This window comes from Hylobates moloch, unplaced genomic scaffold, assembly GCF_009828535.3.
Source record: "Hylobates moloch isolate HMO894 unplaced genomic scaffold, HMol_V3 SCAFFOLD_4, whole genome shotgun sequence".
NCBI lineage: Eukaryota > Metazoa > Chordata > Mammalia > Primates > Hylobatidae > Hylobates > Hylobates moloch.
The window spans coordinates 33,171,046-33,189,944 of NW_026652279.1; the positions used below are offsets into that span (position 1 = coordinate 33,171,046).

Genomic DNA, 18,899 nt, shown 5'->3' on the forward strand with positions numbered 1-18,899 from the left:
GAGGCAAGATCGCACCACTGCACTCTAGCCTGGGCAACAGAGACAGACTCTGTCTCAAAAAAAAAAAAAAAAAAAAAATCACAATACAGAAAGGTACAAAGTAAACAAAAATCGAGGGCTGGGAACAGTGGCTCACGCCTGTAATCCCAGTGCTTTGGGAGGCTGAGGTGGGAGGATTGCTTGGTTCCAAGAATTCAAGACTAGCCTGGGCAACATAGCAGGACCCCAACTCTACAAAATAAAAAAAATTCACCAGGCATGGCGGCGCACGCCTGTAGTCCCAGCTACTTGGGAGGCTTAGGTGGGAGGATTGTTTGAGCCCGAGGAGTTCAGGGCTACAGTGAGCTATGATCACACCACTGCACTCCAGTCTGGATGACAGAATAAGACCCTATCTCAAAAAAAAAAAAAAAAAAAGCTCACAATCTTGTGCCTCAGAAAGCGCATTTCTGTGTATATCCTTCCATCCACACTTTTTCTAGGCATACAAGCATATGTAGATATATACTTTAAATATGAAGATATCTACACACACATCAAATCAATTAACACGTAGTGAGAATCTTCCATCACAGTTGTAGGTCTTTATAAATGCAACAATTATAGTGTGTCCCACTGCCCAGTATCCGGAGGACTCCAGGACAGAGCTTCTCCACTGTGGCACTGTAACATTTTGGAATGGACTGTTTTCTGTTGTGGGGGTCTGTCCTGTGGATTGTCAGATGCTTAGCAGCATCCTTGGCCTTTATAATTTTGTATCAAAAGGGCCTGAGGGTAAACACAAATGGCACACATGTGTGTGGTCTATCCCTTTGAACCATTTTCTACCTTGCCTTCTACACACTGCTTGCCTGTCCCTTTAACCTCTGCAGAATTCAGGTGACCAACTCGAGAAAAAGCATAAGGGAGGCAAGTTGTAGTGACTGGCCAACTCTAATAAGGCAGAACCGCCACTTGGGGGCTAAAAACATCACTAGCATGCTCAAAGAATTACAGGGACAGTCCATAAGACAAAGGACCCTGCTCAAAGGTTCCCACTGGTCCAATCTCCCACCTTGACGTGCTTTGCACTCTACAGCCAGCCAGACCACATGCCTCATTCCTCTGTGCTAGGATGAGAAGCACGGGACCCGAGAGCACTTCCTCCCTACAGGTCCTTCAGTCAGTCCACCCCTACCATGTAGCCCACGACGGATGGTGTCATCTATTCCAGCAACCAGACCTGTTATGGACAAATACAGAGTGCTTTCTTAAGAGCTAAACCGGCTGGGTGCTTGTTTGCTTGACTTACCATATTCTTCTGGGACTTGCAGCCCAAAAAGCCCCAGGCTCTTCAATTTCTCCAAAGTTTCATCTGGGATTTTCCCTTCCTGGTCAATTTTTCGGGAGTCCACTGCCAAGAGGAAAATCTTGATTAAACAAATATAAGCTATGTTTCTACAAATGTAAGTAAACAGGACAGTGTTTATATATTAATCATAAATAATCCCAGAGTAGAAACTTTTTCAAGACTAGAAATTCTGTAGTCATGGTCATTTGGCCTATGTTCAATTTTATATAATGAGCCCAGGAAAAATTTTATTTTTATATATTTATTTAGAGACAAGGTCTCACTCTGATATCCAGGCTGGAGTGCAGTGGCACAATCATAGCTCATGTAATCTCAATCACCCAGGCTCAAGTGAGCCTCCCGCCTCAGCTTCATGAGAAGCTGGGACTACAGGTACATACCACCACACCCAGCTAATTTTTTTTTTTTTCAGTAGAGATAAGGTCTTGCTATGTTACCCAGGCTGGTCTTGAACTCCTGAACTCAAGCAATCTTCCCACCACAGCCTCGCAAAGTGCTGGGATCATAGGTGTGAGCCACCATGCCCGGCCAGAATAAAATTGTTAAAAGCTGCCAGAGCTAGGTGGTGTTCTATTTCTTGATCTGGGTGCTAGTCACAGGGGTGCTTTTGCTGTGTAAAACAGCAGCAAATTATACATTCATGGGATGTAAATTTTTCTATAGTCATGTTAAACTTCATGTTTTTCCTCCTCCTTCTAGACCTCATACTTTTTTTGGCCAGTATTTTCTAGGAAATGAGAGAATAAATATGCAAGTCTCAGAATTGTACTAAAATGTTCAGCTAGATAGCCACTTCACGGCAGTATCTGGGCCAAGGTTTACTTCACTGTCAGAGGCCATACTGCTTTCAGCACAATCCACAAGTTCTGAGATAGTTTAGCCTGTTTAACACCAATTCATTCATTCATTCAACATTCACATTCAGCCAGTAGTCTCAGCTACTTGGGAGGCTCAGGTGGAAGGATCACTTGATCTGGGAGGTTGAGTAAGCTATGATGACACCACTGCACTCCAGCCTGAGCAACAGAGTGAGATCTCGTCTCTAAAATAAAAATTCACATTCACTGCAGCAAAACTGAACAATCAATAGCACAGCATTAGGCCTATAATTGCACACTTTTGTATGCATCAAATTAATTAAAGTGTACTTCTGAATTGCTAATTAAACTTCATCAATACTATAAATTGTTAAAAACACCATAACCTACACTTCAGAATTTTTGTATACGTAGGTCACTAAGAGAACTACAGATTCCCAAAAGTGCAGGCCAAACCCTTCATTTTTTATCCTTTAACAACTTTATTGACATACATAATATATATAATTGGCAAATAACCTGCACATATTTACAATATATAATTTGTTGAGTTCTGACATACTTGTCAGTGAAAACATCACAATCGAGATAAAAACATTTCCTTTTTCACCAAAAGTCTCTATGCCCCTTTGTGATTGATCCTTCTGTCCACCATCCCCAGGCAACCACAAATTTTTGTCTGTAGATCAGTTTGCATCTTCAAGTTTTATATAAATGAATCCATATGGCACCTGTCTGTTTTCCCTGGCTTCTTTTACTCAGGTCATGATTTAGAGATTCACCCGTGTTGTTGCGTGTATAAATACTTCATTACTTTTTGTTGTTCAGTATTCACTGTATGGGTGTACAACTGTTTATCCAAATTCAATAAACAGTATAAACACGCAGAGCCAAGAAGTTCAAAGAACTCCAAGCAAAATAAATGTGCAAAAAACTACATAAATAAATGTGATAATCAATTTTCCTAAAACCACTGAAAAGCAGCCAGAGATGAAAGAAACACTATGTACAAAGGAACAAAGAATGGAAGCAGACATCTCTTCTGAAGCAATATGAAGTCAGGAAGAGAACAGAGCAACACAATGGCCTGAAAGGTAAATCCTGTCAACACAGAAACCTGTTCTGATGAAACAGACTTTACTTTTCTTTTTTTTTTTGAGATGGAGTCTAGCTCTGTCACCCAGACTGGAGTACAGTGGTGTGATCTCAGCTCACTGCAACCTCTGCCTGCCGGGTTCAAGTGGTTCTCCTGCCTCAGCCTCCCGAGTAGCTGGGATTACAGGCGCACGCCACCATATCTGGCTAATTTTTCTATTTTTGGTAGAAACGGGGTTTCACTGTTGGCCAGACTGGTCTTGAACTCCTGACCTCAGGCGATCCGACAGCCTCGGCTTCCCTAAGTGCTGGCATTGCGGGCATGAGCCACCATGCCCGGCTGAAACTTTTCTAGACATACAAAAGTGAGAATATGCATCCCCTGCAGAGCTGCACATCATGAAAAGTGAAAGGAAGTCCTTCCCACAGAAGAGCAATGGTAGCAAAAGGGAATCTGACTCTACATGAGAGAATGAAGAGCCCTGGAATCAGTAACTACATGGGTAACCACAAGATCCTTTTTTCCTATTTTAAAAATTGCTGGCCAGGCACGGTGGCTCAAGCCTATAACCCCAGCACTTTAGGCCAAGGCGGGTGGATCACGAGGTCAGGAGTTCGAGACCAGCCTGGCCAATATAGTGAAACCCTGTCTCTACTAAAAAATATATAAAAATTAGCCAGGCATAGTGGTGCGCACCTATAGTCCCAGCTACTCAGGAGGCTGAGGCAGGAGAATTGCTTGAACCCGGGAGGCAGAGGTTGCAGTGAGCCAAGATAGCGCCACTGCACTTCAGTCTGGATGACAGAGTGAGACTTTGCCTCAAAAAAAAAAAAAAAAAAATTGCTCTAAAAGATAAAAACCAACCATTTAAGAATTGTAAGCCTTTTTGTAGACATTGAAAATTGTAAAATTGATAAAGAAATGCAAATTAACTTGGAATGAATCATAGTTCTAAACCTGAATTAAAACTATAAAGTTTCTTTTTTTTTTTTGAGATGGAGTCTTGCTATGTCGCCCAGGCTGGAGTGCAGTGGTGCGATCTTGGCTCACTGCAAGCTCCGCCTCCCAGGTTCACGCCATTCTCCTGCCTCAGCCTCCCGAGTAGCTGGGACTACAGGCACCTGCCACCACGCCTGGCTAATTTTTTGTATTTTTAGTAGAGATGGGGTTTCACCATGTTAGCCAGGATGATCTTGATCTCCTGACCTCATGATCCGCCCATCTCGGCCGCCCAAAGTGCTGGGATGACAGGTGTGAGTCACTGTGCCCGGCCAAAACTATAAAGTTTCTAAAAGAAAATACAGGCCAGGCTGGACAAGGTGGCTCTCACCTGTAATCCAAGCACTATGGGAGGCCGAGGCGGGCAGATCACCCGAGGTCAGGAGTTCGAGATTGGCCTGGCCAACATGGTGAAGCCCCTTCTCTACTCAAAATACCAAAAATTAGCCAGGCGTGGTGGCATGTAACTGTAATCTCAGCTACTCGGGAGGCTGAGGCAGAAGAATCGCTTGAACCCAGGAGGTGGAGGTTGCAGTGAGTCAAAATGGCATCTCAAAAAAAAGAAAATACAGGCCAGGCGCGGTGGTTCATACCTGTAATCCCAACACTTTAAGAGGCTGAGGTAGGAAGATCACCTGAGCCCAGGAGTCTGAGACCAGCCTGAATAAGATAGTGAGAACCATTTCTACAAAAAACTTTAAGAATTATTAGCTGGGCATGGTAGCATGTGCCTGTAGTCTTAGTTATGCGAGAGGCTGAGGCAGAGGATGGCTTGAGCCCAGAAGTTCGAGGGTTGCAGTGAGCTATGATCACACCACTGCACTCCAGCCCAGGCAACAAAGAAAGACCCTGTCTCTTAAAAAAACAAAAAGGGAAAAAAGGAATGTTTATGGCAACTTTTTTGGTGATAGCTAAAATCTGGATACATACCCTATGTTGATGAATACTTGCTTGAATGGATAAACAAATCTTGGTATATCCATAGAAAGAAATACGACTCAGCATTAAAAAGGAAGCACTACCAATACGTGCACCATGGATGAAATTCAAAATTATGCAGAAAGAAGCCAGACAAAATCACATATAATGTAATTCCAAAAAATACAAACTAATCTATAGTGAGAGAAAACAGATCAGCAGTTGCCTGGGGATGGGGGAAATAAAAGAGGCACAAGGAAACTTTGATGGGTAATGAGTACGTTCACTTCCTCTGTTGCACTGATGGCTCCTGAGGGGTACTCTCTAAATACAGTCATGTGTCAGGTGATTCTCTCCCTGTATGAACATCAGAAAGGACTTACACAACCTAGGTGGCAGAGCCTACTACACACCTAGGCTATATGGTATGGCTTTTTGCTCCTAGGCTGCAAACCTGTACAGTAGGCCGGGCGTGGTGGCTCATGCCTATAATCCCAGCACTTTGGAAGGCTGAGGCGGGAGGATCACTTGAGCCCAGGAGTTGGAGACCAGAGCCTGGGCAACACAGTGAAACCCCATCTCACTGTAAAATATTTTTTATTTTTTTAAGGAAAACAAAACAAAAAAGCTGTACAGCATATTGCTGTGCTGAACACTGTAGGCAACTGTAACACAATGGTAAGTATTTGTGTATATGAACACAGCTAAACATAGAAAAGATACAGTAGAAATATGGTATGATGATCTTATGGGACCACCATTGTATATATGGTCTGTCATTGACTTGAACATCATTATGTGACACGACAGTGTGTGCAATTTATCGTAAATCAATTATACCTTAATTAATCCTGAAAAAAAAAAAAAACCTGACAAACCACATAGGAAAAGTTTAAATAAAAGAACAAGAGACTATGGGAACTAAAAAAAGATACAAATAGGAAGATAACCACTAGGAAATAAAGCAGAAATAAGTATTTCTAAATTATAAATTATGTTTATATATAAATAAGCAACTTTTAAAACTAGCAACATACAATTTGTGATCACCGGGTGTGAAATAAGAAACAAAAACCAAGCAATGTAATGACAGCTGACAATTTGGCACTTCTCAAAGAGGTTCTGGGGGACCTGAGCTGCTTCTAGGGGGTCCCACAGGGTCAAAACTAGTTTTTATTTTTTTTGAGATGGAGTCTCGCTCTGTCACCCAGGCTGAAGTGCAGTGGCGCCATCCCAGCTCAATACAACCTCCACCTCCCGGGTTCCAGTGATTCTCCTGCCTCGGCCTCCCCAGTAGCTGGGATTACAGGCGCGCACCACCACACCCAGTTAATTTTTATATTTTTAGTAGAGACAGGGTTTCACCGTGTTGGCCAGGCTGGTCTCAAACTCCTGACCTCAAGTGATCCACCTGCATCGGCCTCCCAAAGTGCTGGGATTGCAGGCATGAGCCACCATACCTGGCCTAAAACTATTTGTTATTTGCTTTTAAATTCTAATTCTCCGAAGACTGTACAGTGGGGCGCAGTGTAGTGTATTTAATGTTTTGGCTGAGTCCAATATATAGTCCAAAGTACCATGTTCCCAGAATTTATGTACGGCCTTTACATGAATAAATCTTGATCAAGGATTCAGAAAAAAGTCTTAAGTTTGCATGTAAGTCACTCAAAGCAGTAAAAGAGGCTACTTGGATTTCCAGCAATATTTGTGCTTTTATTCTCAGCCATTACTTTTGGGGAAGGGTTGTCTGTCCTGGTTGGTTTTCATAGAGGCCAGCTGTGGGAGGATGTGATTTTTCTGTGTCTCTAGCTGACCAGTGCCTCTATTTCCGTGGCACCACTGGCTGCCTACAGCTGTCGTTCCAGAGGGCCCTTTGTCCACAGTGACTAGCCTCCTCTTTGAATGTACATGAAATAGGTGTATTTTTGTATGTTCTTTTCTCTGCTTTGTCCTTGGATTTAACTTCCTTTTTGAATTCACATCATGGCAGCTGAATGAACACAGTTTTTATTCCAGCATTTGCTATTTATTCCAAGAGACCTTTGTTCCTGTGAGAGGGAGTAGGTTTGGTTTGAAGTGGTTTCTTGTGTGTGTGTGTGTGTATATATATATATATATATTTTTTTTTTTTTTTTTTTTTTTTTGAGACAGGGTCTCACTCCTGTCGCCCAGGCTGGAGCACAATGGCATGAACACAGCTGACTACAGCCTTGACTTCCCAGGCTTGGGTGCTTCTCCCACCTCAGACTCCCACGTAGCTGAGACTATGGGCGCGCACCACTATGCCCGGCTAATATTTTGTATTTTTAGTAGAGACGGTTTCGCTCCATTGCCTAGGCTGGTCTCAAACTCTGGGACTCAGGCAATCTGCCCCGCTCAGTTTTCCACAGTGCTAAGATTACCAGTGTGAGCCACCATGCCCAGCCGGTTTCTTATATATTTACACCTCTGCAAATACGAAGATGACAGTTATTGCTGACGGAGCCCTATGTCCTGGAAGTGTGTGCTTCTTGCTTTAAATGCATGTGTCAGGACAGGTGCGGTGGCTCATACCTGTAATCCCAGCACTTTGGATTACAGGCAGATCATTTGAGGTCAGGAGTTCAAGACCAGCCTGGCCAACATGGTGAAACCCCATCTCTACTGAAAATACAAAAATTAGCCAGGCGTGGCAGTGCATGCCTGTAATTCCAGCTACTCAGGAAGCTGAGGCATGAGAATCACTTCAACTACAGAGGTTGCAGTAAGCTGGGGTCGTACCACTGCACTCCAGCCTGGGTGACAGAGCAAGACTGTCTCAGAAACAAACAAACAAAAAGCATGTGTGAAGATTATAAAAAAAGACAGTTTTAAAAAAAAAAAGACTGCACAGTGGACTTTTCCAGAGGTTATGTGCACAAATAGGTATGAGAATCCAGCTGTCTTCTAATAAGCCAAACATTAAAAGGACTTGCATAACTTTCAACCAATGCCACTCTTTCCATCAATTATTTTTCTTTTTTTTTTTTTAACTTACTTTTCTTTTTTTTTTTTTCGAGACAGAGTTTCACTCGTTGCCCATGCTGGAGTGCAGTGGCGCGATCTTGGCTCACTGCAACCTCCGCCTCCCAGGTTCAAGCGATTCTCCTGCCTCAGCCTCCTGAGTAGCTGGGATTACAGGCATGTACCACCACGCCCAGCTAATTTTGCATTTTTAGTAGAGGTGAGGTTTCTCCATGTTGGTCAAGCTGGTACCGAACTCCTGACCTCAGGTGATCCGCCCACCTCAGTCTCCCTAAGTGCTGGGATTACAGGTGTGAGCCACCATGCCCGGCCTAATTATTTTTCAGAATATTTTTCATTAGCTGGGTGCGGTGGCTCATGCCTGTAATCCCAGCACTTGGGGAGGCTAAGGCAGGCGGATCACAAGGTCAGGAGTTCAAGGCCAGCCTGGCCAACATAGTGAAACCCCATCTCTACTAAAAATACAAAAATTACCTGGGCATGGTGGTGCATGCCTGTAGTCCCAGCTACTTGGGAGGCTGAGGCAGGAGAATCACTTGAACCTGGGAGGTGGAGGTTGCAGTGAGTCAAGATCCCCCCAGTGAACTCCAGCCTGGGTGACAGTGAGACTCTGTCTCGGAAAAACAAAAACAAAATATTTTTCATTAAAAATATTATGTTAACATGTAATGGATTTATTATTTTTAAACAAATGAACACAGTATATTTTTATTTTTTTTAGACAAAGTCACACTCTGTCACCCAGGCTGGAGTACAGTGGCGCAATCTTGGCTCACTACAATCTCTGCTTCCTGGGTTCAAGCAATTCGCCTGCTTCAGCCTCCTGAGTAGCTGGGATTACAGGGACCCGCCACCACACCTGGCCAATTTTTGTATTTTTAGTAGAGACAGGGTTTCACCATGTTGGCTACGCTGGTCTCGAACTCCAGACCTCAGGTGATCCGCCCCCCCTTGGCCTCCCAAAGTGCTGGGATTACAGGCATGAGCCACCGGACCCAGCCCCACAGTATATTTTAAATTTCTCAGTTTTAATTTCTAAGAGGGGCCAGGCATGGTGGCTCACACCTGTAATCCCAGCCCTTTGGGAGGCCAAGGTGGGAGGATCACTTGAGCCTAGGAGTAGAGACCAGCCTGGGCAATATAGTGAGAACCTGTATCTATGAAAAATACAAAAAAATTAGCTGGGCATGGGCGCACCTGTAGTTCCAGCAACTCAGGAGGCTGAAGTTGGGGAACTGCTTGAGCCTGGAAGATGGAGGTGGTGGTGAGATGAGATGGTACCACCACACTCCAGTTTGAGCAACAGAGCTAGGCCCTTTCTCGAAAAAATAAAGTAAAATAAAAATAAAATAATCCCTAAGAGGGCAAATATTGATAGATAAAATTCATATAAACAAAAGCTCTCCAGGATCCTAGTATTAGGGAAGAGCTGCTGTCCATCCACCATCACTGAACTCTCCACCAAGGCCCCGGCTGGAGGACCAGCTAACAGCTCTGAGAGAGGGACCTGAGGTCAAATGCTGCCTCACCATGCAGGTGCCACACTGTGGCTGGTCCACAAATCACCATTTGTTTACAATTACCAAAGTACAGAAATTGAAACTCAACCTTTAGAAACACTAAGAGCAACTGTACACTGCCACAACAACCAACGCATGCTCCATGGGCTTGTATGGTGTGTGGCCTTGGCTTTTTGCCATCTCATTTTTTTAGTTATTCATTTTTATTATAGCTTATGGAAGTGTTGGCCTGGAACAGTTTGGAAATGTTCAAAGGGGTCCTGAACCACAAATATAATGATAAGCATTTAACTGGATGTTTTTTAATTAAATGGCAATAGGGATGAAACCTAAAGCAAAATATTATGAGTGGAAACCATTTCTCCCTCAAGAAGACTTCTCCTATGTTTGTCACTTCTAATATAAATATCAACCGAATCGCCCTTACAATGGAAATCGGCAATGGTAAAGAAAACCATACATACCCTCTTCAGTGAAGAATTTTTCCACGGGTCCCAGGAACTGATTGATTTCATTAAGTTCATCTTGGCTAACTTCTGGAAATGGGAAAACTTCTTTCTAAAAATAGTAAATATTTCCTAAAAAATTTAATTTTTAGCACACTCCCATCATGGAAATACCAGTTAAAAGGGAAGGAAAGACATGTGCTCCACTCCACCCTGGCCAGCGGGACATGACGTACTGAAGGAACTGGAAAGCAAACCTCACAAGGTTCCTGAGATACAGGAACTATGTGCAGGCTCCACCACCCACATCCATCTCCCTCCCCTGTTCAAATAGGTTCTTCCCGATTTTCATCAGCTTTCCTTCTCAGTACAAGGGATGATAATAGTCCCATGAAACATGGAGCCCAAGACTAACATTTAGAAGCCTGGGGGTCTGGTCCTTGATTTCAGGCTTACTAATTACGTGGCCTTCACCAAATCCCTTCAGCTCTCTAAACTACCCCTTTCTCACTCATAACATGCAGGTAATATTTACTCAAGGCCCTTGTGAGAATCGTGGAAGATAGCGGATGTGGAAACTCCTTACTGAAATGGACAATTCTACATCAGTTATTGTGTGAGCTCAAAGATGCTTCGCTGACAAGAGCACATCATGCTTACCAAGTCTCATTGATCCCTACAGCCGCTGTCTCTCCTGCTTACAGACATCTGCTCCCTGTGCTGAGCCCCTCTGGACTTTTGGGCTCTGCTACCCCTTCAGTTGCCAGCATGACATGAGCTTTGGATGTGGGCTTCAGGCTGTTGAGCAGTGATGTCCTGAGTCAGAGCTATTAAGCCCAAGCACCACCTGTCCTCATGGCACCTCTCACCAAGTGTCTCTAGAGAAGTCTTCAGGAGACCTCAACCTTCTCCTCAGACCTTGTACAGCTAATCAGCCAACAGATTTCTCTGCTCTATCAATATGCTCACACTGCTTTCTCCTCTCTGGGCCCAGGACCACAGGCTTATAGGTGAGTCCCTAACTAAAAGTGACAGCCAACTTAAAGGAATCCCTGCCTCCATCCATTCCAAAACCACCCTGAAGGTGGTATAGAAAAAAAAAAGCTTGAAGGCCAGGCACAGTGGCTCACGCCTGTAATCCCAGCACTTTGGGAGGCCGAGGGGGGCGGATCACGAGGTCAGGAGTTTGAGACCAGCCTGACCAACGTGGTGAAACCCTGTTTCTACTAAAAATACAAAAATTACATGGGCGTGGTAGCACGCGCCTGTAATCTCAGCTACTCAGGAGGCTGAGGCAGGAGAATTGCTTGAACTCGGGAGGAGGAGTTTGCAGTGAGCCAAGATTGCGCCATTGCACTCCAGCCTAGGTGACAGAGTGAGACTCCACTAAAAAAAAAGAAAAGAAAAAGAAAAAAACAAGCTTAGCTGGGTGCAGTGGCTACTGCCTATAATCCTAGTCCTTTGGGAAGCTGAGGCAGGGGGATTGCTTAAAACCCAGGAGTTCAAAACCAGCCTGGGCGTGGTTGCACACGCCTGTAGTTCCAGCTACTCAGGAGGCTGAGGTGGGAGGATCTCCTGAGCCTGGGGAGGTTGAGGCTGCAGTGAGCTGTGATTATACCACTGCATTCCAGGGTGGGCGACAGAGTAAGACTCTGTCTCAAGGAAAAAAAAAAAAAGAAAAAAACCAAGCTGATGGCTCCATCACTCTGCAGCCTTTTATATCAAAGCTCAGTCTCCTTCACTGAACACAGAGGCTCACTGACACTTGGGTCTTGTGCAATGAGCTGTGTTAGAGATCATTCTGGTACCAGGGGCAGGTCAGATAAGACAGCCTGGCAACTAATTGGCCTTCAGGTACAACCACAGAAAACCTGCCACACAGGAGAGATTGCAGGGGCGTGGGAGAAAGATTCTGATGTTATCAAATCAGGTCAATGCCTTAGGGGAAGAGAGTTCAATTGCAATAAACAGTTTGTAAATTATCTAAAAAAGTGGAACCTGTTATTCAAAGAAATCTAGTGCAGAAACCAAATATGTAAAACAGACAGAAGCAGGCAGCTCTGACTGAGACTGCTGATAGGGAAAACAGGCACCCAAATCCCACCCACTCAACTTCCCACCCATCCCTGCAGCAGTTCCAGGACACTCCATGAATAGCTTGGATCCAGCTTAAGGCAGGGTGACAACCACTGGCCTACATAATCTGAGATTCTAAGCATCATGTCCCATGTTTCTGCTCTAATCCCAGTAAGGCTGTGAGAGATGACACTGGCCTGATTCAAAGTAGCAGCAGAAGGGCCTAAAAGTGGTCAGATTCTAAGAACCTGAAAGTAGAGAAAACCAGATCTTCTGTGGAATTAGATGTGGACTAGGAGAATAAGAGTACAAGGTGACTCCAGGTGTTCTGTTTGAACAGGTGGAACAACAGAGCCACCATTATCTATGATAAAGAAGGCTGGTGGAAGGAGCAGGATTGGGTGGGAACCAGGAACTCAGTTTGGGATCTATTAATCTCAAATACCTGTTAGATCTCTTAGTAGAGCTTTTAAGTACAAAGGTAGATTAAAAAAAGAATCGTGGCTGGGTGTGGCAGGGCATGCCCGTAGTCCCAGCTACTGGGGATGCTGAAGTGGGAGGATCTATTGAGCCTAGAAGTTCAAGGTTGCAGTGAGCTATGATGGCACCACTGCACTCCAGCACGGGTGAAACAGGAAGGCCCCAACTCTGAAAAAGCAAAAGGATTCTGGAGTTCAGGGAGAAATCTGAACTGGAGAAAGAAATTTAAGGCATCAGGATATTGATATTTAAAGCCAGGACACTAAATAAGGTCACCCAGGAGATGGCTGTAGATGAAGGGAGACCCAGCCTTAGTAAATTCCAACTCGGCTAGTTGGAAACACTGGTCACTGTTTAGCGCTCAAGGAGCTGAAAAAGAACCAGCAATGGACACAGAGAAGTACCAGCCAGTGAAGTATTTAGAACATTCAGAGAACGGTGAGAATTGTGATTCAGAAACCAGAGAAGAAAGTGTGTCAACAGAGTGGAAGGATGAACGGTGTCAGATGCCAATGATGGGTCAAGTAGGATGAAGTCTGAGAACAGATCACACAATTTGATAACAGAGAGGTCATTACTGACTTCCATGGCCATTAGGGACAAATGCCTGAATGGTAAGGGCTCAAGATCCAGTAGAGAGAACAGTTAATGATGCAGAGAAAGGAAAGAATTACCCTTGAGTAGGTGAGACGGCCTGGGGTCTAATGAGAGGTTGGTTTTGCCAGGAGCAGACAGTTCAGTCATAGTAACAGAAGGTAGATAATATGGGCATATATGCAGGGGGAGGGGGTAACTGTGCCTGTGAAGTTCTCATCTGACTGCATGGATTTTCCCATTGGAATGGGAACCAAAGCTGACAGCTGAAAGTAAAGGCAGGGCAGGGGGTGCCAGCGGTTTAAAAATGGAAACAGATCTCAAAGATCTGTGTTCTTTCTTCACCATGCTGCTGGAAAGCAGGAAGTCCCAGGATAGAGCACCATACTGCCCCAGGTCCTGGGTAAAAGGTTTTCCAATATGTTCAAGACATAGCTCTGCACTTTCTAGCTGGGCAAACTGCTTTTAGTCTGCGTCTTAGCTTCTTCATCTGTAAAGTTGCTTGCTACAAAGGGATCAGCCTGACAGCCTCAGAGGCATGTTCCAAAGAGAAGCCAGGGAATAACTTCTGTGATACAGGATCAGCCAACATTCAGCCAAGTTCAAAGCAGGGCACCTCGAGGAAATAGCAAGTATACTGTTGCTTTCCTTAGAAGATAAAATAAAATACAAAGAAAAGAGCAAGAAATGTGTTTATTCCTATTTTGTAGATGAATGCACTGAGGCACAGGGAGGTGAAGCCGTCAGCTCCAAGGTCACAAGACTAGTAAGTGTTGAAGCCAGCTCTCTCTTCTGCTGCACAGTACTCTACAGTTTAAGAAGACTCTCCATGCACCATTTATCTCACTGGGGCTCTACAACACATCTGTGAAGGAGATACAACACTATCTCCATTTTAAGGCTGAAAAAACTGAGTCTCGGCCGGGCACGGTGGCTCACGCCTGTAATCCCAGCACTGTGCGAGGCCGAGGTGGGCGGATCACCTGAGGTCAGGTGGGAGGTTGCAGTGAGCACTCCAGCCTGGGCGACAAGAGCGCGACTCTGTCTCAAAAAAAAGAACTGAGTTTCAAAGTCAACGAGCCAAGACCAAACCCAAGTCTTCCAACTCTAAGAGGACAACGTGTTTTATAACCAAACTGTTACTATTGGCTGGGTTGTGCGACCCTTGGGAAGCATCTTGGAGCCAGATTTCTGAGGAACCTCAATGGCAGGGAGAGGCGCTAGGGCTCAACTGGGGAAGGAAGCCCCAGGGCGCTGGAAGGTGACTGAGGAGGGACATGGTGTAAACTGTTTAGGAATCAGAGAGGAAGCCCCGCACATTTCGAGACCAGACCAGCTGAGATGAAGGCTGCTTTGTTAATTACCTAGCCTAGAGTTTTCCGAATTCCCCTGACAAAATTCAGCTGGAACACGTCACCACCGCATTTCCAAGGGTCTTGGAAATGTCTCACCCTTTCTCTGGGAAGGTTTTCCTGGAACTCAGGAATCCGGAGTGTTAACATGCCTCGGCCGCAGGGTGTATCTCTCTGGCAAGTTTGGGGAATCTTACAAAGTTCAACACCAGTCTTGCAGCTGAGGGTGAAAAGCGGGAGCCCGACAGCAAGGGTTCGCCCAGGGCTCGCGTTACCTTCTTGATTTTGCCCAGGAAAAGCTCTTTGGCGAAAGCTCGTACAGGCGGGCTGGTGCGCAGTAGCCGCCGGTTAGCGGTAGAGACCACCAGACCCCGGCAGGCACGAGCCGCAGCCGTGGTGCGCAGGAAAAGCCCGCAGCCGCTCATGCTGCCCGACGTTCCCCAGCCTCAGCCTCAGTCTCCCCCTCTTGCTTAGCGCCGCAGGGACACACACGGTCCGCCACGTCTGATGACGTTACTGGCCCGCGACAAAGTGCAGTACTCACTGCGCTTGGGCGGTCTCCCGCAGCAGGGGCTGGAGAGGCCAGAAAAGCGGGACGGCTACCACCTTCCGCGGCCAAGGCCTTAGTCACGTGCAGCTGGCTGGCCCGCGCCGCCTGATGACGTCACATGCCTACGCTTCCCGCCGGCCCCACTGCGCTTGCGCAGCCAAATGAGTTGGCCGGAGGAAATTGGAGGGTGGGGGCCGCAGGCATCTTGGCGGGTATAAGCTCTGGCCGTCGTGACAGCGGAGACGGACCTGTTTTTCACATACCAGCGGTTGTTTCCATAAATGCCAGCCATGGGAAATCTCCCTGTGTACAGAAACCTAAAGGCCGGCTCAGCTGCCTCCACTTGTCTCTTTTGTCACTTGCGGCCACGAGGCCGTGGTAAAACTTGAGAAAAGCAAAAGAATGAGGGAAATGCGCAGTATTGGGGTCTCTGCAGGGGCACGGTAAGGGTAAGGTTCCATTTTTAACTGGATGGTGGATTCCTGAGATACTGTTTCGTTCCTAGTTGACATGTATGTTACATACATTTTTTGGAAAAGGAAAAGAAAATGGGTGTTCAGTCACAGAGCGGTCTGGATAAAACTGAGTCACCTCTGTCCTGGGAAACACTAACTTAAAAGGCAGGCGGAGGAAGAGAAACTACAGAGGGAGCTGAGAAGAGATGGGAACTATTGGATGGGATGGGACAGGCCAGGCTGTAACCGCCCCAGGGGTTCACCTTGCCCGCTGACTAGACAGCTGATTTATCAAGACCGAAATTGCAATAGAGAAAGAGTAATTCACGCAGAGCCGGGTGTGCTGGAGAGGGAGTTTTATTAGCCAAATCAGTCTCCCCAAAAACAGGGATCGGAATTTTTAAGGATAATTTGGCGAGTAGAAGCTTGGGAAGTGGGAGGTGCATGATTGGTCGGGTTGGAGATGGAATGATAGGGGGTCGAAGTGAGTTTTTCTTGCTGTCTTCTGTTCCTGAGTGGGATTGCAGAACTAGTTGAGCCAGATTACCAGTCTGGGTGGTGGTAGGTTTTACAACAGTGATGTTATTCTCTGGAACAATTTGGGGGACGTTCAGACTCTTGCAACCAAAGGCTGTATGGCCTCTAAACTGTAATTTCTAATCTTATAGCTAATTTGTTAGTCCTCCAAAGGCCGACTGGTCCCAGGCAAGAAGAGGTTGTTTTTTGTTGGGGTTTTTTTTTTTTTTTTCCCCCGGGAAAGGGCTATTTTTGTTTTGAAGTTAAACTATAAACTCATTCCTTCCCAAGGTTAGTTCAGCCTACGCCCAGGAATGAACAAGGACAGCTTGGAGGTTAGAAGCAAGATGGAGTTGGTTAGGTCAGATCTCTTTCACTGTCTCAGTTATAATTTTGCAGTGGCGGTTTCAAGGCCAGGCCATAGGGGCCCATGTAGGAGGCAGGGCATGCCTGGCACCTCACAGCCCAACGGTGCCCTGAACGTGGCACATGGGCCCTCTACAGATCTTCAGCCAGCTCCTCCAGGAAGAATGCCACTCTGCTTTTTCACCCAGACTGGTAATCTGGCTCAACAAGTTTTGCAATCCCACCTAGGAACAGAAGACAGCAAGAAAAACTCACTTCAACCCCCTATCATTCCATCTCCAACCCAACCAGTCAGCACTCCCCACTTCCCGAGCTCCCGAGCCAAATTATCCTTAAAAACTCCGATCCCTGTTTTGGGGGAGACTTGCTTGTTCCCTGACTGTAGCATTGATCACAGTGTTGGGAAATGCCTCCAGCTTCCATTGTGTGAACTCCTTGAGAAGAAAAAGAAATCCCTTTCATCTCAGCAAGCTAAGCTCAGCACCAAAAAAGATTAAATTGCTAACACAACATCAAGAAAAAAGAGCTCAAAACTCTGCAAGGCATAGAGTCAAAACTGCAAAATATTTGCAGGCATCTTTTCAGATTATTTTACCTTGTCTAAGGTCTCTCACCTGGTTTCTTCATCAGTGGTTGATATTTACTTGCTTAGCATTCAGCTTCACAAGAAGGTATTTGGAAACAACTGCCTTTGTAAATTATCCCCATAGGTAAAACAAAGAAAAATATACATATGTTGCAAAAACTGTTTCAATTTTGAGCTGCTGTACATTTTTGCCAAACAATACTATTAAATCAGTCAAGTAGTCTGTTAATGTGTCAAATGTTTAGTGTACACAGGTCTCCCTAAATCAACCAAATGAGAAATCCAGTGGCACATATTTTACAAAACAAAAATTAGAAAAATGTTAAGGCATAGTTTCTAATTGCTCCAATAGAGTATAGCAGAAGAGTTTTGCTGTTTCACTACTATACCAGTTTCTAAATTCAGTTTCCTCATCTGTAAATATGAGTATGATACCCTTTATCTCACAGGACTTTTAAAAGGTTTAAGTAAAATAATCCACATGAAAGCACTTAGCACAGCAAATGATAAAAATGACAATAGTTACACTTTGATCCTTCCATCTTATATTTAAGTATTAGCCTCTGAGAAATATGATGTTGTTTTAAACAGTTTCCCCTGTTCAGTTTACTAAAAGAAAAACTTCAGCTGAATTAAATTTAAAGGAGCTTAATTGGCCGGGTCGGGTGCAGTGCCTCATACCTGTAATCCCAGCACTTTGGGAGGATGAGGTGGGCAGATCACTTGAGGTCAGGAGTTCGAGACCAGCCTGGCCAACATTGTGAAACCCTGTCTCTACCAAAAATACAAAAATTACCGGGCATGGTGGTGAGTGCCTCTAATCCCAGCTGGCATGCTACATGACTCAGTGTAGAGTGCCCACGATGGCAGTCACTGGAAGGAGCTGGTTGAGGTTGGGTGATTCGGGGCCCTCATTATATCGACTTCACAGCTATCGACTCCAGAGGCTGGAGGAGCTCTGCTGACCTCTCTAGGTGACCACAGCCACCTGGATCCCAACGAGAATGTTCTGGGGTAACTGTAACTTGGCTGCACCTGGGTGCTCAATAATGTCACCTGGACCCTCTCCCAACCTCTGACTCTGTGTCCTTCTCTCAGTGTGGATGTCGTGCTTAGGTGGGCTTTCCCTTCAAGGTGACAAGATGGCACCCACAGCCCCAGCCACCCAACAGAAATAGACCTTCTGTCCCCTGCTACCAACCCTTGTCCTGACCCTCGCCACCTGATTGGTCACATGCCCAGATGTTAGCCAATCACTGTGGCTGGGTAGGTTGGGTTCTTCTGACTGGCCAGGTTGAGGTCATGTGGCTGCTGTTGCCAGGGGTACTTGGAGCTGCTCCCCTGTTTGGGTGCGAGATGGTATACCCACCGGCTTCTGTGTAACAGAATCCACGAGGCATTTTTCCCTCTCCCACTACCTCCTCCCCAGGTTGCATTTCACACATCCCAGAAAGGAACAAGGAGCAGACTTCTGTCTGAAGATAGGATTTGGGATTCCCCTCAGCTTCAAGATTTGCTCCTTGTCCTGGTGCCATCGGCTACTCACTCAACCAACATGCACTGAGCACCCTCGATATACCAGGCTGTCACTAGGTGTGATACAAGGATGAGCAGGGCTAATGGGATTCCTGTCCTCCAGGAGCTGACACTCTAGGGGGAATGCACAGACAAATCAAAGACCAATTCAGATCAGATGAGTCCAGATGAGGAAAGAGATAGGATGGGATGGAGGGTGCCATCGAGGTGTCCCCAGCAAATCCCAATTTGCTCACT

The 18,899-nt window shown here is 45.5% G+C and overlaps 1 protein-coding gene across 4 annotated transcripts in view; it reads right to left on the reverse strand.

Moving 5' to 3' along the window:
* Positions 1-15,260, reverse strand: part of ACAD9 (acyl-CoA dehydrogenase family member 9) — a 34,704-nt gene extending 19,444 nt beyond the window's left edge. Inside the window, exons 1-3 of one of the 4 annotated variants that reach the window (XM_032149857.2) lie at positions 14,929-15,177; positions 10,170-10,263; positions 1,292-1,393 (exon numbers count right to left, since the gene is read on the reverse strand). In XM_032149857.2, coding sequence (XP_032005748.1) covers positions 1,292-1,393; positions 10,170-10,263; positions 14,929-15,078 — 346 coding nt within the window. In that variant the 5' untranslated portion in view covers positions 15,079-15,177. The other 3 variants (XM_032149861.2, XM_032149860.2, XM_032149858.2) reach the window with 3 other exon arrangements.
* Between the last annotated feature and the right edge of the window lie 3,639 nt (positions 15,261-18,899).